At 41.5% G+C, this 13477-nt stretch overlaps 1 protein-coding gene across 3 annotated transcripts in view; it reads left to right on the forward strand.

Annotated features, from left to right (window-relative positions):
- LOC128690534 (DNA repair protein Rev1) overlaps positions 1 to 13477 on the forward strand; it is a 142640-nt gene that overhangs the window by 110240 nt on the left and 18923 nt on the right. For 2 of the 3 annotated variants that reach the window (XM_070089651.1, XM_070089652.1), the window contains exon 14: positions 3270 to 3421. The exons of the other annotated variant lie outside the window; for it this stretch is intronic. In XM_070089651.1, coding sequence (XP_069945752.1) covers positions 3270 to 3421 — 152 coding nt within the window. The remainder of the gene's footprint in view (positions 1 to 3269; positions 3422 to 13477) is intronic. 3 annotated transcript variants of the gene reach the window in all.

The following is a 13477-nucleotide window of genomic DNA, read 5'->3' on the forward strand; positions in this document are numbered from 1 at the left end:
GCTATGTAGTCCCTTCCTCCAATCTCGTCCATGCCCTCCATTTCCTCAAAACTCCATCTTTTTTTATGAGCAGTGCAACCCCTCCTCCCCCTCTGCTCCTTCTATCTTTCCTTAGGATCTGATATCCCAGGGGAAGGCTGCGTCTGTTATTGTGACTGCTATGATGTCCGGGGACTTCTTGTTGATTCTTTCGTGCCATTCCTTGTATTTATTTTCTATTCCATCTGCGTTTGTGTACCACACCTTCAGCTTCTTGTCTATCACGGTGGACCTGGGAGAATATTGGGGATGGGTGGGTGGGAGCCCTGGGGGGTTATGGGGGTTTGTGGTGTGGGTGGGATTTGTGGTGGGGAGGGTGAGGGCAGAGTGCCCAAAAGGGGCTGCTGTAGAGGTGGGGTTTGTGGTGGGGGGTTGGGGGCAGAGGGAACAGTATGCAGGTTTTGATTGAGGTTATTCAGTTGCTTTGGGGTTGTTGTGGTTGGAGTCCTTCTGTGGGTGTCTCTGTAGAGTGTATTTGTCCTTCCACCTGAGTCTGGGTTCTGCTCGTCCTCATCGATGCCTCCCATTCCTCCTTTCGTTTTTGTACCCTCTCTCTCAGTCTCATCCTTTCCTCCTGTGTTCTGTCGCAATAGAGGTACATGCTCCAGTACTCTGACCTGTCCCTCAGTCGTGCTTTCTCCTGCAGGACCCTGGTTCGAGCTGATTCTGCCTTGAAGACTACTTTGACAGGCCGTCTCCTTCTGCATGCAAACCACCCAATTCTCCGAAAATTTGCCACCTGGGTCATGTCTCCCTCTCCTATTGCTTTCAAGATACCTTCGATTGCTTTCTTCTTCCCCTGGATTCTTTCATCATAGGTTTCCCCTTCAACTTCTTGGAGCCCGTAGACAAACATTGACCTCTCCCTCTCCTCCTCCCACTGTCTCTCTCTCTGTGTCCTCTGAGGTGTTTTTTCTCCTTCCATCGAGACATTCCTTCCTTCAACCCCTGCCCTTGCTGCAACCCCTATGCTCAGTGGACTGTCTTCCCTGCTCAACTGTTCCCTGCCACTGTAGTTAACTGTTAGAGTCTCTGCATAAGTCTTGTCTCCTGAATTGACTGCAGGCTTCACGATTGGTCTTCCTGTACTCATCTTTTCCTGAATCCCTACAGCCCCCTCGTCTGTGACTGGTATAGGAGTCCCTGATGTCATTCCTGTGCTGTCATTTGTCTCTCTATTCTGTTTCAGGTTTTTTAGCTCCTCTTCTAAGCACTTTATCTTATCTTCTGCTGCTAAGACTTGTAGTCCCCACTTCCTGCCCTCTTCAGCTATCCTCTCCTCCATTACCCTGCTGAGCTCAGCTAGCTTCCTTCCCTACTCTTCCTCCATTTTTGTGAGCTCTACCTCCCAATCTTCCCTCCCAGGTTCCTCCCTTCTGGGTTCGGCCTCCAGACCTGTGTGTGTGTGTACTCACCTAATTGTGAGAGAGAGTGAGAGAGAGTGAGAGAGAGAGAGAGAGAGAGAGAGTGAGAGAGAGTGAGAGAGAGAGAGAGAGAGAGAGAGAGTGAGAGAGAGAGAGTGAGAGAGAGAGAGAGAGAGAGAGAGAGAGAGAGAGAGAGAGAGAGAGAGAGAGAGAGTGAGTGAGTGAGTGAGTGAGTGAGTGAGTGAGTGAATCAACCACCCACCCGGCAAGCCAGCAAGCCGGCCTGCTGGCCACCCAGCCAGCCAAATATGTATTACACGTTACAGAGTTGTTTCTCTTTACTTAGGTATAGGTTATAGTACATTCTGGCAGGATGACACTTCCAGTGGTATTCTCTCAATCCACTGTGTCGACAATACTTAAAGATAACAGTAACATATGATACTGTATGAGATGTAAAATTTACAATACAGTTCACTGCCATGTATACATAATATACAGTACATAAATGATTAAAATATATCAATAGAAGTAAATTATGGTAAAAGAATGAAATAATGATTGTACATTACATTACAGTACTATGTAGGTAGTTTATATAGTAAAGGTTTGACATTATGCCCTACCCAGTATGTCGGCAATTTTCAAAGATTCGACTTACATCCATTTTGACTTACAACCAGTTGGTCGGAACCAAGCTAGGTCGTAAGTCGGATGGTACCTGTATATGACACCGACAGTCAAAGGGTTAAGTTAGGAGAGGCTGCATTTTGAAAATTATATTCTTTACATAAAGAGAAAATTTTGCATTTACAGCCTCTCCTCACAGAGACATACTCATTTACCAACCACTCAGACTTACACTCAGCTCTCCAACCAGTATGCAAACATAAGTAATGTATATTAGAGCTGATTTTTCTCTATTCTGTTTATTACAGTATACATACAGTACACTACTGTATAAACATTTAAAAATATTCTAAAAATGTTATAAATGATGCAAAGGTGACATAAAAAAATATGTAAAGATGATTGACACAAACCCACTACCAGTATAGTGTGCTCCTCACTTAATGACCAATTCACTTACTGACCTGCTCTTAGGAACGAAACCCCATCATTAACTGAGGAGAGGCTGTATGTAAATAATGTTTGTCTCTGAATTTTCTGATTAATAGAGAATACTTTCTGCAAATTTTCAATCAGGAACAATCTCCACAATTTGGAATTTTCTAAAAAAAAAAAAAATAAAAAAAAAAAAAGTTCAGTGTATTAAATTAGATTAAGTGAAAATTTATATCTGAAATTTAGTTTTGAATTATTTCATTCAAATAAATTCCAAATTAAGAAAAAACTCTAAATTTTAATTTGGAAAATATCTCAGAGTGCAAGTGGGCCCCGCTTTACAGCATTTCATTAATGCAGCGGTTTTTAGTTATACCCATTCTTCATTTATTCAGACTTCCTAATATTAAAATTAAGATTAAGATAAATATATTCACCACTCACTATAAGCTAAGGATGAAAATATGATAGTGTAAAAATGTTCTAAGGCTTTTATCTGCATTTGAAAGTGAAAAAAAGACTGTTCCACTTTACAGCAGTAGCCCTGCTGTATAAACTGGGCCTGCCTGCATAGTTTTTTAATGAGAGTGGTGTCTGGCATATATTTGAAAAATTATTCAATTCAGACATTCTTATGCACATACTAGAAGAGATATACAGTACATTAGTATTGATAACAAAATAATAATTTAATAATAATACAGTAATTTCAGACTTGAATCCTTATATAACAGAAATATATTGGTACTGTATTTATGTACACTAATTAAATTTTTTATTCAGTTAATGTAATAATTACAGATTTCTGAAGTGAAATCTTTGATCCGTGAGTGGGTGTCATCATGTTCACATCCCGAGGCAGAGGATGCTGATATCTTAGCTCACTACTATACTAGTCTCATCAGCCACCATGATCTTGAAAAGTTAGATCTTCTCATAAAGCATCTGTACAGGTAAATATGAATGCAGAGGACAAATTTTTTAAAATATAGGCACTAAAAGATTTTACAGTGAAACTTCAATATCCACACAATATTTTTTGTGTTGTGTATCAGTTGTATCACAAGCAGATGAGAGTAAAGATGCAAACACCAACAAACAATTGTCTCTAGCATAGGTACATACAGGGGCTGTACACACCACAGCCTCAGTACTCACACAAATACCTTACACAGCATTCTTACCTTTTAATGTCATCTTTATCTTACCACTTATATCATAAGACAATTATTGGGATCATCAAAGGTTCTGAGCATGTTTTATGATTTGCTGAAGGTTCTCAATTGTCTGCCAGGTAAACAATGTAAGAACAGCATCATTGGTGTAGTGTTATGGTCTTGGTTTGCATATTGGAATTAATGACAAATTTGTTCATATTTGCAGTCATCCAAGCAGTAATATGAATGGTAAATGTTACTAGGCTAAAAGGCTTCTTCCTTAGATAGTGCAATATATTAAGGGTTTAAACAGGCTTGTTCACTAGGTACAATAACCACTTGTCCTATTTACTAACTAAAACTAAGTAAATCCATCAGAAAGTTGAGACGCTGGAGAAGTGTAAATAAAGCCCTCTCAAGGGTAAACGGTTTTTAAACTTTTAACTGTGTCCAGTGAAAATAAATGGTATAAAATACCGACACAATGGGAATATAAACCCATATGCAGTATAATGTAATCCTTTATTGACAACATTTTACCCACACAGTGGGCTTTTTCAAGTCACAAACATATCTACTTGAGTGGAAGGTACGCGAGTATTTATAGTCAGGTTCAGAATGCTGGGTCAGGTGGAGAATGCTGCATCTGACGATCTACCGAGTGGGGTTATAGTCTAAAATCTTGGGTAGCTTGGAAGGGAGATTCGATAAGTTTGTGAGCAGACCTTCTGCAGTGTTCCTACATTCCTATGTTCTTATGTGGGATAGCAATGAAGAAGTTTCTTGGCAAGTAGTTCAGCTATGTTATAGAAGCCATTGTTCTGGTTGAAGTTGTCGGATATAGAGATAAGCAATGATTCCAGGATTCTTCGGTATTGAGTGTTGTCTTCTCTGGCGATAAGTCTTGAGTTTCTGTAGTTTATTAAATGGTTGTGTGAATTACACAGGAAAATTGATGATTCACTTTATCTTCCTATTCCAGCCAGTGATTTCATCGACCTTGTTGAACTATGTGTTGGCTTTATGTGTTTCTTTTTCGAAAATCACCTCTTTCAGCAGACTTTTGGACTACCCATGTGTTGTGATAGAAACACAGGCCTTATCTCTAGGCTTTATTGAACATAGAATCTTCATAGTACTTCTGCAACAACAAAATATAATGACTAGTACATCTAATAATGACTTCTACAGGGATGGTGATGTCTTGCATATGTCAAGAGAAAAGTTATAACTACAGGCCACATATTTAAATCTGCATCGCTGATAAATGGATAAAGTAGGAGAGAATCACACACCATGTGTTGGTGCCCATGACACACACCAAACTGTTGTTGTTGTTAAGGGCCCCTAGAGGTGGTGCAGTATTATCCTGCTGCTGCTCCCCACAGGACCAGTATCACTACAATCTCCCCCTTCTAAAATATCAGAGACAGTAATCTCCCAAACTGTTAGGTGGGCGACGTACACGTCCCGACCTTCGTAGCCCTTGAGCCTCTTCACCAGGTTCGATATTTTCCAGCGGGGTTTGATTAACTGCTGGAGCAGAATCCTCTATTTCCATAGGGGTAGTCTCAAGGGGCTTTCCAGGAGAAAACGAAGAATCTTTCACATCTATTGGTGTATCTTGAGATTCCACACTAATAGGGATTTCAACTGGGGCTAAATGTCTTGTAGATACTGTAGTCTCTTCACCATTTTGGTAGCAAATGTGGGCGTAATGTGGATTAGCTTGCAGGAGCTCTACCTCTTCCACTAAAGGATCCGTCTTGTTCATCCTACGGTGACTCTTCAGGAGAACGGGTCCAGGATGACATAACCAAGTGGGCACGGAGGCTCCCGTAGAGGAACGACGTGAATAGTTGAGGAGTCTTTCATGAGGGGTTGCATTAGTAGCTGTGCACAGCAGTGATCTAATAGAGTGAAGAGCATCAGGTAGGACAGTTTGCCAGTGTTGAACAGGTAGATTGCACGACTTTAATGTCATTGTAACTGCCTTCCATATAGTACCATTGAACCGCTCCACTTGACCATTGCCTTGAGGGTTGTAGCTTGTTGTTCTGCTGCAGGCAATACCTTTGCTAGCCAAAAACTCCTGAAGTTCGTTACTCATGAACGAGGATCCCCTGTCTGAATGGATATAAGCTTGCATACCAAAAATAGAGAACAACTGTGAAAGACAACTAATAACAGTTGAAGCAGCCATATTTGCACAGGGGAATACAAAGGGAAACCTTGAATATTCATCTACTATGTTAAGGAAATACCTATTCTGATTTGTGCTTGGTAGAGGTCCTTTGAAATCTATATTCAATCTTTCGAAAGGCTGGGTGGATTTTATGAGATGAGTCTTCTCTGGCTGATGAAAGTTTGGCTTGCACTCTGCACATACTCTGCATGCTCTGATCACTTGTCGCACATCTTCCACTGAGTAGGGCATGTTCTTTGATTTGAAAAAATGGTACAGGCGTGTAACTCCTGGGTGACACAAAGCCTTGTGGAGAGCTGAGAGTGATTGCAAATCATGACATGCTGCTCCACAGTGGGACCTAGAGAATGCATCAGGTGAGATGTTCTCTTGACCCGGTCGGTACAGAATATCAAAGTCATAACACGATAGTTCCATCCTCCAGCGTAATATCTTGTCATTCTTTATCCTACTTTTGTGCCTCTTGTCGAACATATACATCACGGACCGTTGGTCAGTCCTTATGGTGAAATGTCTACCAGTTAAATAATGCCTCCAGTGGCGAACTGCTTCTATGATGGCCTGGGCTTCCTTTTCTACAGCAGCATAACATTTCTCTGATCCTTGAAAAGTTCTCGAAAAGAAGGCTACTGGTCGTCCTGCCTGAGATAAGACTGCAGCAATGGCAATGTCAGATGCATCCGTTTCCACTTCGAATGGTAGGGACTCATCAATGGCTTGAACTACTGAGTTTTCAAAGTCCTGTTTGAGAGTATGGAAAGCGGCTTCTGCTTCCTTTGTCACAGGAAATGTGGTAGCACTCAATGGGCGGACTTTACTTGAATAGTTGTAGATCCATTGTGAGTAATAAGCAAAGAGACCAAGAGTTCTTCGGAGTGACTTTTTGTCTTGAGGCATTGGAAGTTCCCGTAGAGGTCGTAGTCGTTCAGGGTCTGGGAATATTGAACCTCCTTCCACTACATAACCAAGGATGCTAAGCCTTTTAGTTGAAAAAGTGCACTTTTCCTCATTGTAACTGATATTTTTCTTCTTGGCGGCTTCCAAAAACTTATCAAGGTTTGCATCATGTTCCTCCTGGGTCTTGCCACAAATGGTAACATTATCTAAATACGCGTAGGTTCCCATGAGTTGCTCTTCCTGAATGAGTGAATCCATAATTCGTTGGAAGCAGGCTACCCCATTGGTGACTCCAAAAGGGACTCTGGTAAACTGATACAGGCCATCACTAGCCTGAAACGCTGTGTATGGTTTATCTTCATTCCTTATAGGGACTTGATGATAGGCACTCTGCAGATCAATTGTGCTAAACACGTAGTACTGAGCAATTTTGTTCACTGTATCGTCAATTCGAGGTAGAGGGTACCCATCAAGAAGTGTAAATTTGTTGATTGTCTCAGAGTAATCGATAGCCAGTCTCCGTTTCCTATAACCATCTTTAACAACAACAACCTGTGCACGCCAAGGGGAATCACTCGGTTCTATAATACCCTCCTTCAGCAGCCTCTGAGTTTCTTTCTCAATGAACATCCGATCCTCATAAGAATAGCGGCGTGACTTAGCTGATATAGGATGGCAATCCGCGGTAAGATTTGCAAACAGCTTTGGTGGGTCTACCCTTAAAGTGCTAAGTCCACAGACAACAAGAGGAGGCAGTTCACCTCCATATGTTAAGGTGACACTACCATGCAGCTTCTGAAAGTCCTGACCAAGGATAACATCAGAGCACAGTTGTGGCAGAATAGCTAAATGTACATCTTGATAATCCTTTCCATTAACTCTGAGATTTACCTTACAAAACCCTAAGGTCTGAATAGAGAGAGATGTTGATGCCATGGAAACGGTACCTGATGAGTGATGTAGAGTCAAGGAGAGCCGTTTAACTAAGTCAAGGTTGATGAAACTCTCTGAGCTGCCACTATCAATAAGACCATCTACTTCTGTTCCTTTGATGAATACTTTCACAACTGCCTTTGACAGTGAATTTGGAGTAGCCGCAGAAGTCACTGTTGCTAGAGTCGCATGATCACTGGAATGTGTGGAGGCACTAGCTCTTGTTGATGCATTAGCACGACATACTTTAGCAAAGTGACCTTTTTTGTGGCATTTATGGCACATTGCTTCACGAGCAGGACACTTTGGACGTGGATGTCTTGAAAAACCACAAAAGAAACACACCGTACCTGCTGCTGCTGTCACTGAGGCAGGTTCCCCAGTAACTTCATTGCAAGAGTCTTGGTCAGGAATTGCAGCACTTACCACTCGAGAAGGCTGAGTGGTACTGTATACTTCAGAATTCTTCTGGGCTGAATCTAGAGCTCTTGCCTGGTCAAAGGCAGCGGCTAAGTCGAGAGTTTTATTCTCCAATAAACGCTGCCTTATTATTGGTGATTGCAGGCCACTGATAAAAGCATCCCTGATGGACTCTTCACAATACTGAGCAGCTGTCACTGCTTGGAAGTGACAGTCCTTACCTAAAATTTTCAGTGCTTGAAAGTATTCCTCTAAGGACTCATCAATCTGCTGGCGGCGAGTTGCAAGGCGATAGCGTGCAAAGATTTCATTTGTAGGTTTAATATACTGAGACTTGAGGGTTTTGATAGCATCTTCGTAGGTATTACACTCAGAAATAGCCTCATATATCTTAGGTGACACAAAATTGATGAGCAGACTTAGTTTATCTAGATCTTCTTTAGGAAGGGCTCCCAAGAAGTTTTCGAAAGTCTTAAACCAGTGCTTCCATTCCTGCGCAGCCGTTGATAAGCTGGGGTCACAGTCTAGCCTCTCAGGTTTCAGTAAACGCTCCATGTTGTGATGTAGTCTAGCGCAGGATCACCACCAGGTAGCCCAGGATTCTATGTTCAATAAATTGTTGTGATAGAAACACAGGCCTTATCTCTAGGCTTTATTGAACATAGAATCTTCATAGTACTTCTGCAACAACAAAATATAATGACTAGTACATCTAATAATGACTTCTACAGGGATGGTGATGTCTTGCATATGTCAAGAGAAAAGTTATAACTACAGGCCACATATTTAAACTCACCATGTAATCTGCATCGCTGATAAATGGATAAAGTAGGAGAGAATCACACACCATGTGTTGGTGCCCATGACACACACCAAACTGTTGTTGTTGTTAAGGGCCCCTAGAGGTGGTGCAGTATTATCCTGCTGCTGCTCCCCACAGGACCAGTATCACTACACCATGTTTTCGCCACTCATTGCCGTCCTGGCGAACCTATACATGTAACATCTGGAAGCCGAGCGTTTCTCCAACATCATTCCTTCGTCTGTCACCTGGCTCCGTTATGTTGACAACATTCTCCTCATAACTCCCAGACGCTTCAACGTTCAAGCTCTCCAAGACAAGCTCAACCAGGTCGAGCCCTCAATCCAGTTCACACTTGAAGAAGAAGTCGACAACACTCTTTCTTTCTTGTTCTTCTCTGCAAAGCTGACCATGAACTTCGTTTTAAAGTCTATCGAAAACCCACCAACCAAAACGATCTTCTCCACTTCTACTCTCACCACGACACCAAAACTAAACGTGGTGTAATTATAGGCTTTTTCCTGCGCGCACTCAGAATCTGCAGGAATGAGTTCCTTGAGGAAGAATGCACTATAATTGAAAAAGTATTTTCCAAACTTCACTATCCTCATCACTTCATCAGAGACTGCAGACAAAAGGCATTAAACATCTTCAACACACCCAGAGAAGACACTGCTGAGAAAAGATACATAGTCCTCCTCACCAACTCCATTGCCAAACACGTTTCCAACATCTTTTCCAATACCTCATTCCAAGTATCTACCTCCACAACCACGACCATCAAGGACATTACCAGTAATAGACAGGACAAGCTTCCATCCTCTGCAGGGGTATACATAATCCCTTGTAATGACTGCAGCAAATTACACGTGGGCAAAACATCAAGAGACCTCCAAACACGTATTTCAGAACACCAATACGCAAGCAGTCTGACGATACAAGAAATGCCTGTGCACAACACCATAATTCACACAACCATTTAATAATGAGGAAGGGTTGTTGAGGTGGTTCGGACATGTAGAGAGAATGGAGCGAAACAGAATGACTTCAAGAGTGTATCAGTCTGTAGTGGAAGGAAGGCGGGGTAGGGGTTGGAGGGAGGGGGTAAAGGAGGTTTTGTGTGCGAAGGGCTTGGACTTCCAGCAGGCATGCGTGAGCGTGTTTGATAGGAGTGAATGGAGACAAATGGTTTTTAATACTTGACGTGCTGTTGGAGTGTGAGCAAAGTAACATTTATGAAGGGGTTCAGGGAAACCGGCAGGCCGGACTTGAGTCCTGGAGATGGGAAGTACAGTGCCTGCACTCTGAAGGAGGGGTGTTAATGTTGCAGTTTAAAAACTGTAGTGTAAAGCACCCTTCTGGCAAGACAGTGATGGAGTGAATGATGGTGAAAGTTTTTCTTTTTCGGGCCACCCTGCCTTGGTGGGAATCGGCCAGTGTGATAATAAATAAAAAATAAAATTTAATAAACTACAGCACAGTTAGACTTGTTAGTTGATTCTTAGACATCCTCACCATTAAAAGGCTAGGGTCCTTGAGGAGGACAGAATTGGGAAGCTTTACTTGAATTTCGGGAATAGGGTGCAAGGAGTCAGGATTGTCTACAGAGGCAGAGGACAGAGTCATTACTGAGCCTTTATTTGAGGTATTAAATGCTTTAATATGATACGTTTTAATGTGATAAGTTTTACTCTTTGAGGGCTTATCAAAGGGAGCTACCACATAATTTACATCAGATAATTTACTTACAATTTGCATAGTCCCCTAAATCTAGCTTTTAAGGTGTGGCCAGGTATAGGTTCCTGCACCAACACCTTGTCTCCTGGATTGAAGGAGCGAAACTTTGAGTTTCTGTTATACCTCTGTTTCATAGTGTTTTGAGCTGTTTTTAAGTTAGTCTTAGCCAACTGACATGCCACTGGCAACGTTGAAGAAGGGTTGTAGAGTGTTATGCAGGCATCTTCTCCCATCCATCCTTCCTTGAGCACCTGCAGAGGACCTCGTATGTTGTGCCCAAAGATTAGCTCAAACAGACTGTACCCTGTGGACTCCTGCACAGTTTCTCTCATTACGAACAGCAACAGAAGTGATTCATCCCAGTCTGTAGGAAAATGCATGCAATAAGTTCTCATCATGGTTTTTAACCCTTTGACTGTTGCAGCCCCATTCTGAAACTGTCATTCTGTTGCAAAATTTTTAGAAAAAAAATTTTTTTCTTATGAAATGATAGAGAATCTTTTCCCGATGGTAATGACACCAAAAGTAAGAAATTTGGTCGAAAACTCATGGGATTACGCTCCCGCGAAGTTAGCGGTTTCGGCAACATACACATCGGCGATTTCGCCGATTTTGAGCCCTGTTTTTGACCAGTTCCATTGTTCTAGTTGACCAAACTCATAGCTATTTCTTTAGAACTCCATTTTTTCTATCAGTTGAGTACAAGAAACTGCCCATTTACTGATTTGAACTACCCAATAAAGTGGTCAGAAATTGGCAATTTGGCCAGTTTTGCACAAATTAAAAAAGATGCCAATTTCAAAATAGGGTCCAGAATAAACAATGTAGACATTCTTGGTACTAAAATAACATATCCTCTGTTCATTAGTCACGTCTCAAGGCTCCTCTTATATTACTATTGCTTTCTATTTTGATTTTTTTATTTATACAAAAAATACAAAATTTACTGTTATGCAGACTACTGCATTATTGTAAAAATGGTATAAATAATATCAGTGCACTAGTGAAAGAATATTAGACTCCCCAGTTGACGTGTATTGGACATGTGGTGTGATTTGCTTACTCCTGAACATTGGTAAAAATCAAACATTTCCGCTACTTTGAGCTCAATTTCAAGGTCGTTTTCATCATGAAAGTAATCAAAATCATTTCTATTTCTGTAATATGTTTTCCATTTTATCACGTGAGATCATGAAAATGAGAATACAGCGATAAATACTATACGAAAATACACCTCAAATTTGGCTTTTTAATCCAAAAAGACGGTCAGTTTTTTTTTTTTCTCATTATGCACTGCGTGCTGCAGGATTTTATTATGTGGTGCACACTGACCACACAGACCCATTCTCTCACATGTGGGCCTACCAGCTTTCTCCTGCTTGATTTGAAGCCGCCAGAATTTATGCATTTAAATATGTCCGAAACAGTGGCACGTAAGACGGACATATACAGTGGACCCCCGCATAATGATGGCATCACATAGCGATTATTTCGCATACCGCTTACTTTAATTGCAAAAATTTTGCCTCACATACCGCTTAAAAACCCGCTTACCGATTTTCGTCCGAGACGCGTCCAATGTGCGGCCTGAGCCACGCTCACATGTTCCGCCGGTGGCATTGTTTACCAGCCAGCCTCCGCGGTAACATCCAAGCATACAATCGGAATATTTCGTATTATTACAGTGTTTTCGGTGCTTTTTCTGGAAAATAAGTGACCATGGGCCCCAAGAAAGCTTCTAGTGCCAACCCTACAGCAATAAGGGTGAGAATTACAATAGAGATGAAGAAAAAGATCATTGATAAGTATGAAAGTGGAGTGCATGTCTCCGAGCTGGCCAGGTTGTATAATAAACCCCAATCAACCATCGCTACTATTGGTGGTACAGCTGCTGCTGCTGCTGCACTGTCAGCTGCTGCTGCTGCTGTAGCACCGTTGTTGGTGTGGCTTATTGAGAATACCAAGAAACAATTAACCCCAGAGGATTTGCCACCCAGGATAACCCAAAAAAGTCTGTGTCATCGAAGACTGTCTAACTTATTTCCACTGGGGTCCTTAATCTTGTCTCCCAGGATGCAACCCACACAAGTCGACTAACACCCAGGTGAACAGGGAAAAATGCCTGGAACTAGTGCTCATATTGGTGAATTTAAAGCCAGCAAAGGTTGGTTTGAGAGATTTAAGAATCGTAGTGGCATACACAGTGTGATAAGGCCTGTTCTGGAAGAAAATGCCAAACAGGACCTACAGTACTCAGGAGGAAAAGGCACTCCCAGGACAGTGTCTCATCAGTCATTGCTGCATCTTCAATAAAGGTAAGTGTCATTTATTCTTCATTTAGTAGACTAGTACATGCACAATATATACTGTGCATGTACTACTCTACTATTGTGCATGTATCCTTCTCTTTGTGTGTGGGAAAATGTATATTTCATGTGGTAAAATTTTTTTTTTCATACTTTTGGGTGTCTTGCACGGATTAATTTGATTTCCATTATTTCTTATGGGGAAAATTCATTCACATAGCGATTATTTCGCATAACAATTACCCCTCTTGCACGGATTAAAATCGTTAACCGGGGGGTCCACTGTATATATATATGACCGAAACAGTCAAGGCACCTTGGGACTGAAGATGATAGACAGTGGATAAACCTGGGTCACTCTAAAAAGACTTAGGAATGCCAAAGCAGGATATGAATTTAGTTAGGGCTTTAAAAATGGATTTGGTGTTAATACTGCACATTGAGACTGCTTCTGGATACCTAGTAACCTTGTCCATAAGAGTGAATAAGTACTGGTTTCCAGACTTGGACTTAGGTAATGGACCTACACAATCAATGATTATCTCTGCAAA

This window comes from Cherax quadricarinatus, chromosome 29 (genome assembly GCF_038502225.1).
Source record: "Cherax quadricarinatus isolate ZL_2023a chromosome 29, ASM3850222v1, whole genome shotgun sequence".
Classification (NCBI taxonomy): domain Eukaryota; kingdom Metazoa; phylum Arthropoda; class Malacostraca; order Decapoda; family Parastacidae; genus Cherax; species Cherax quadricarinatus.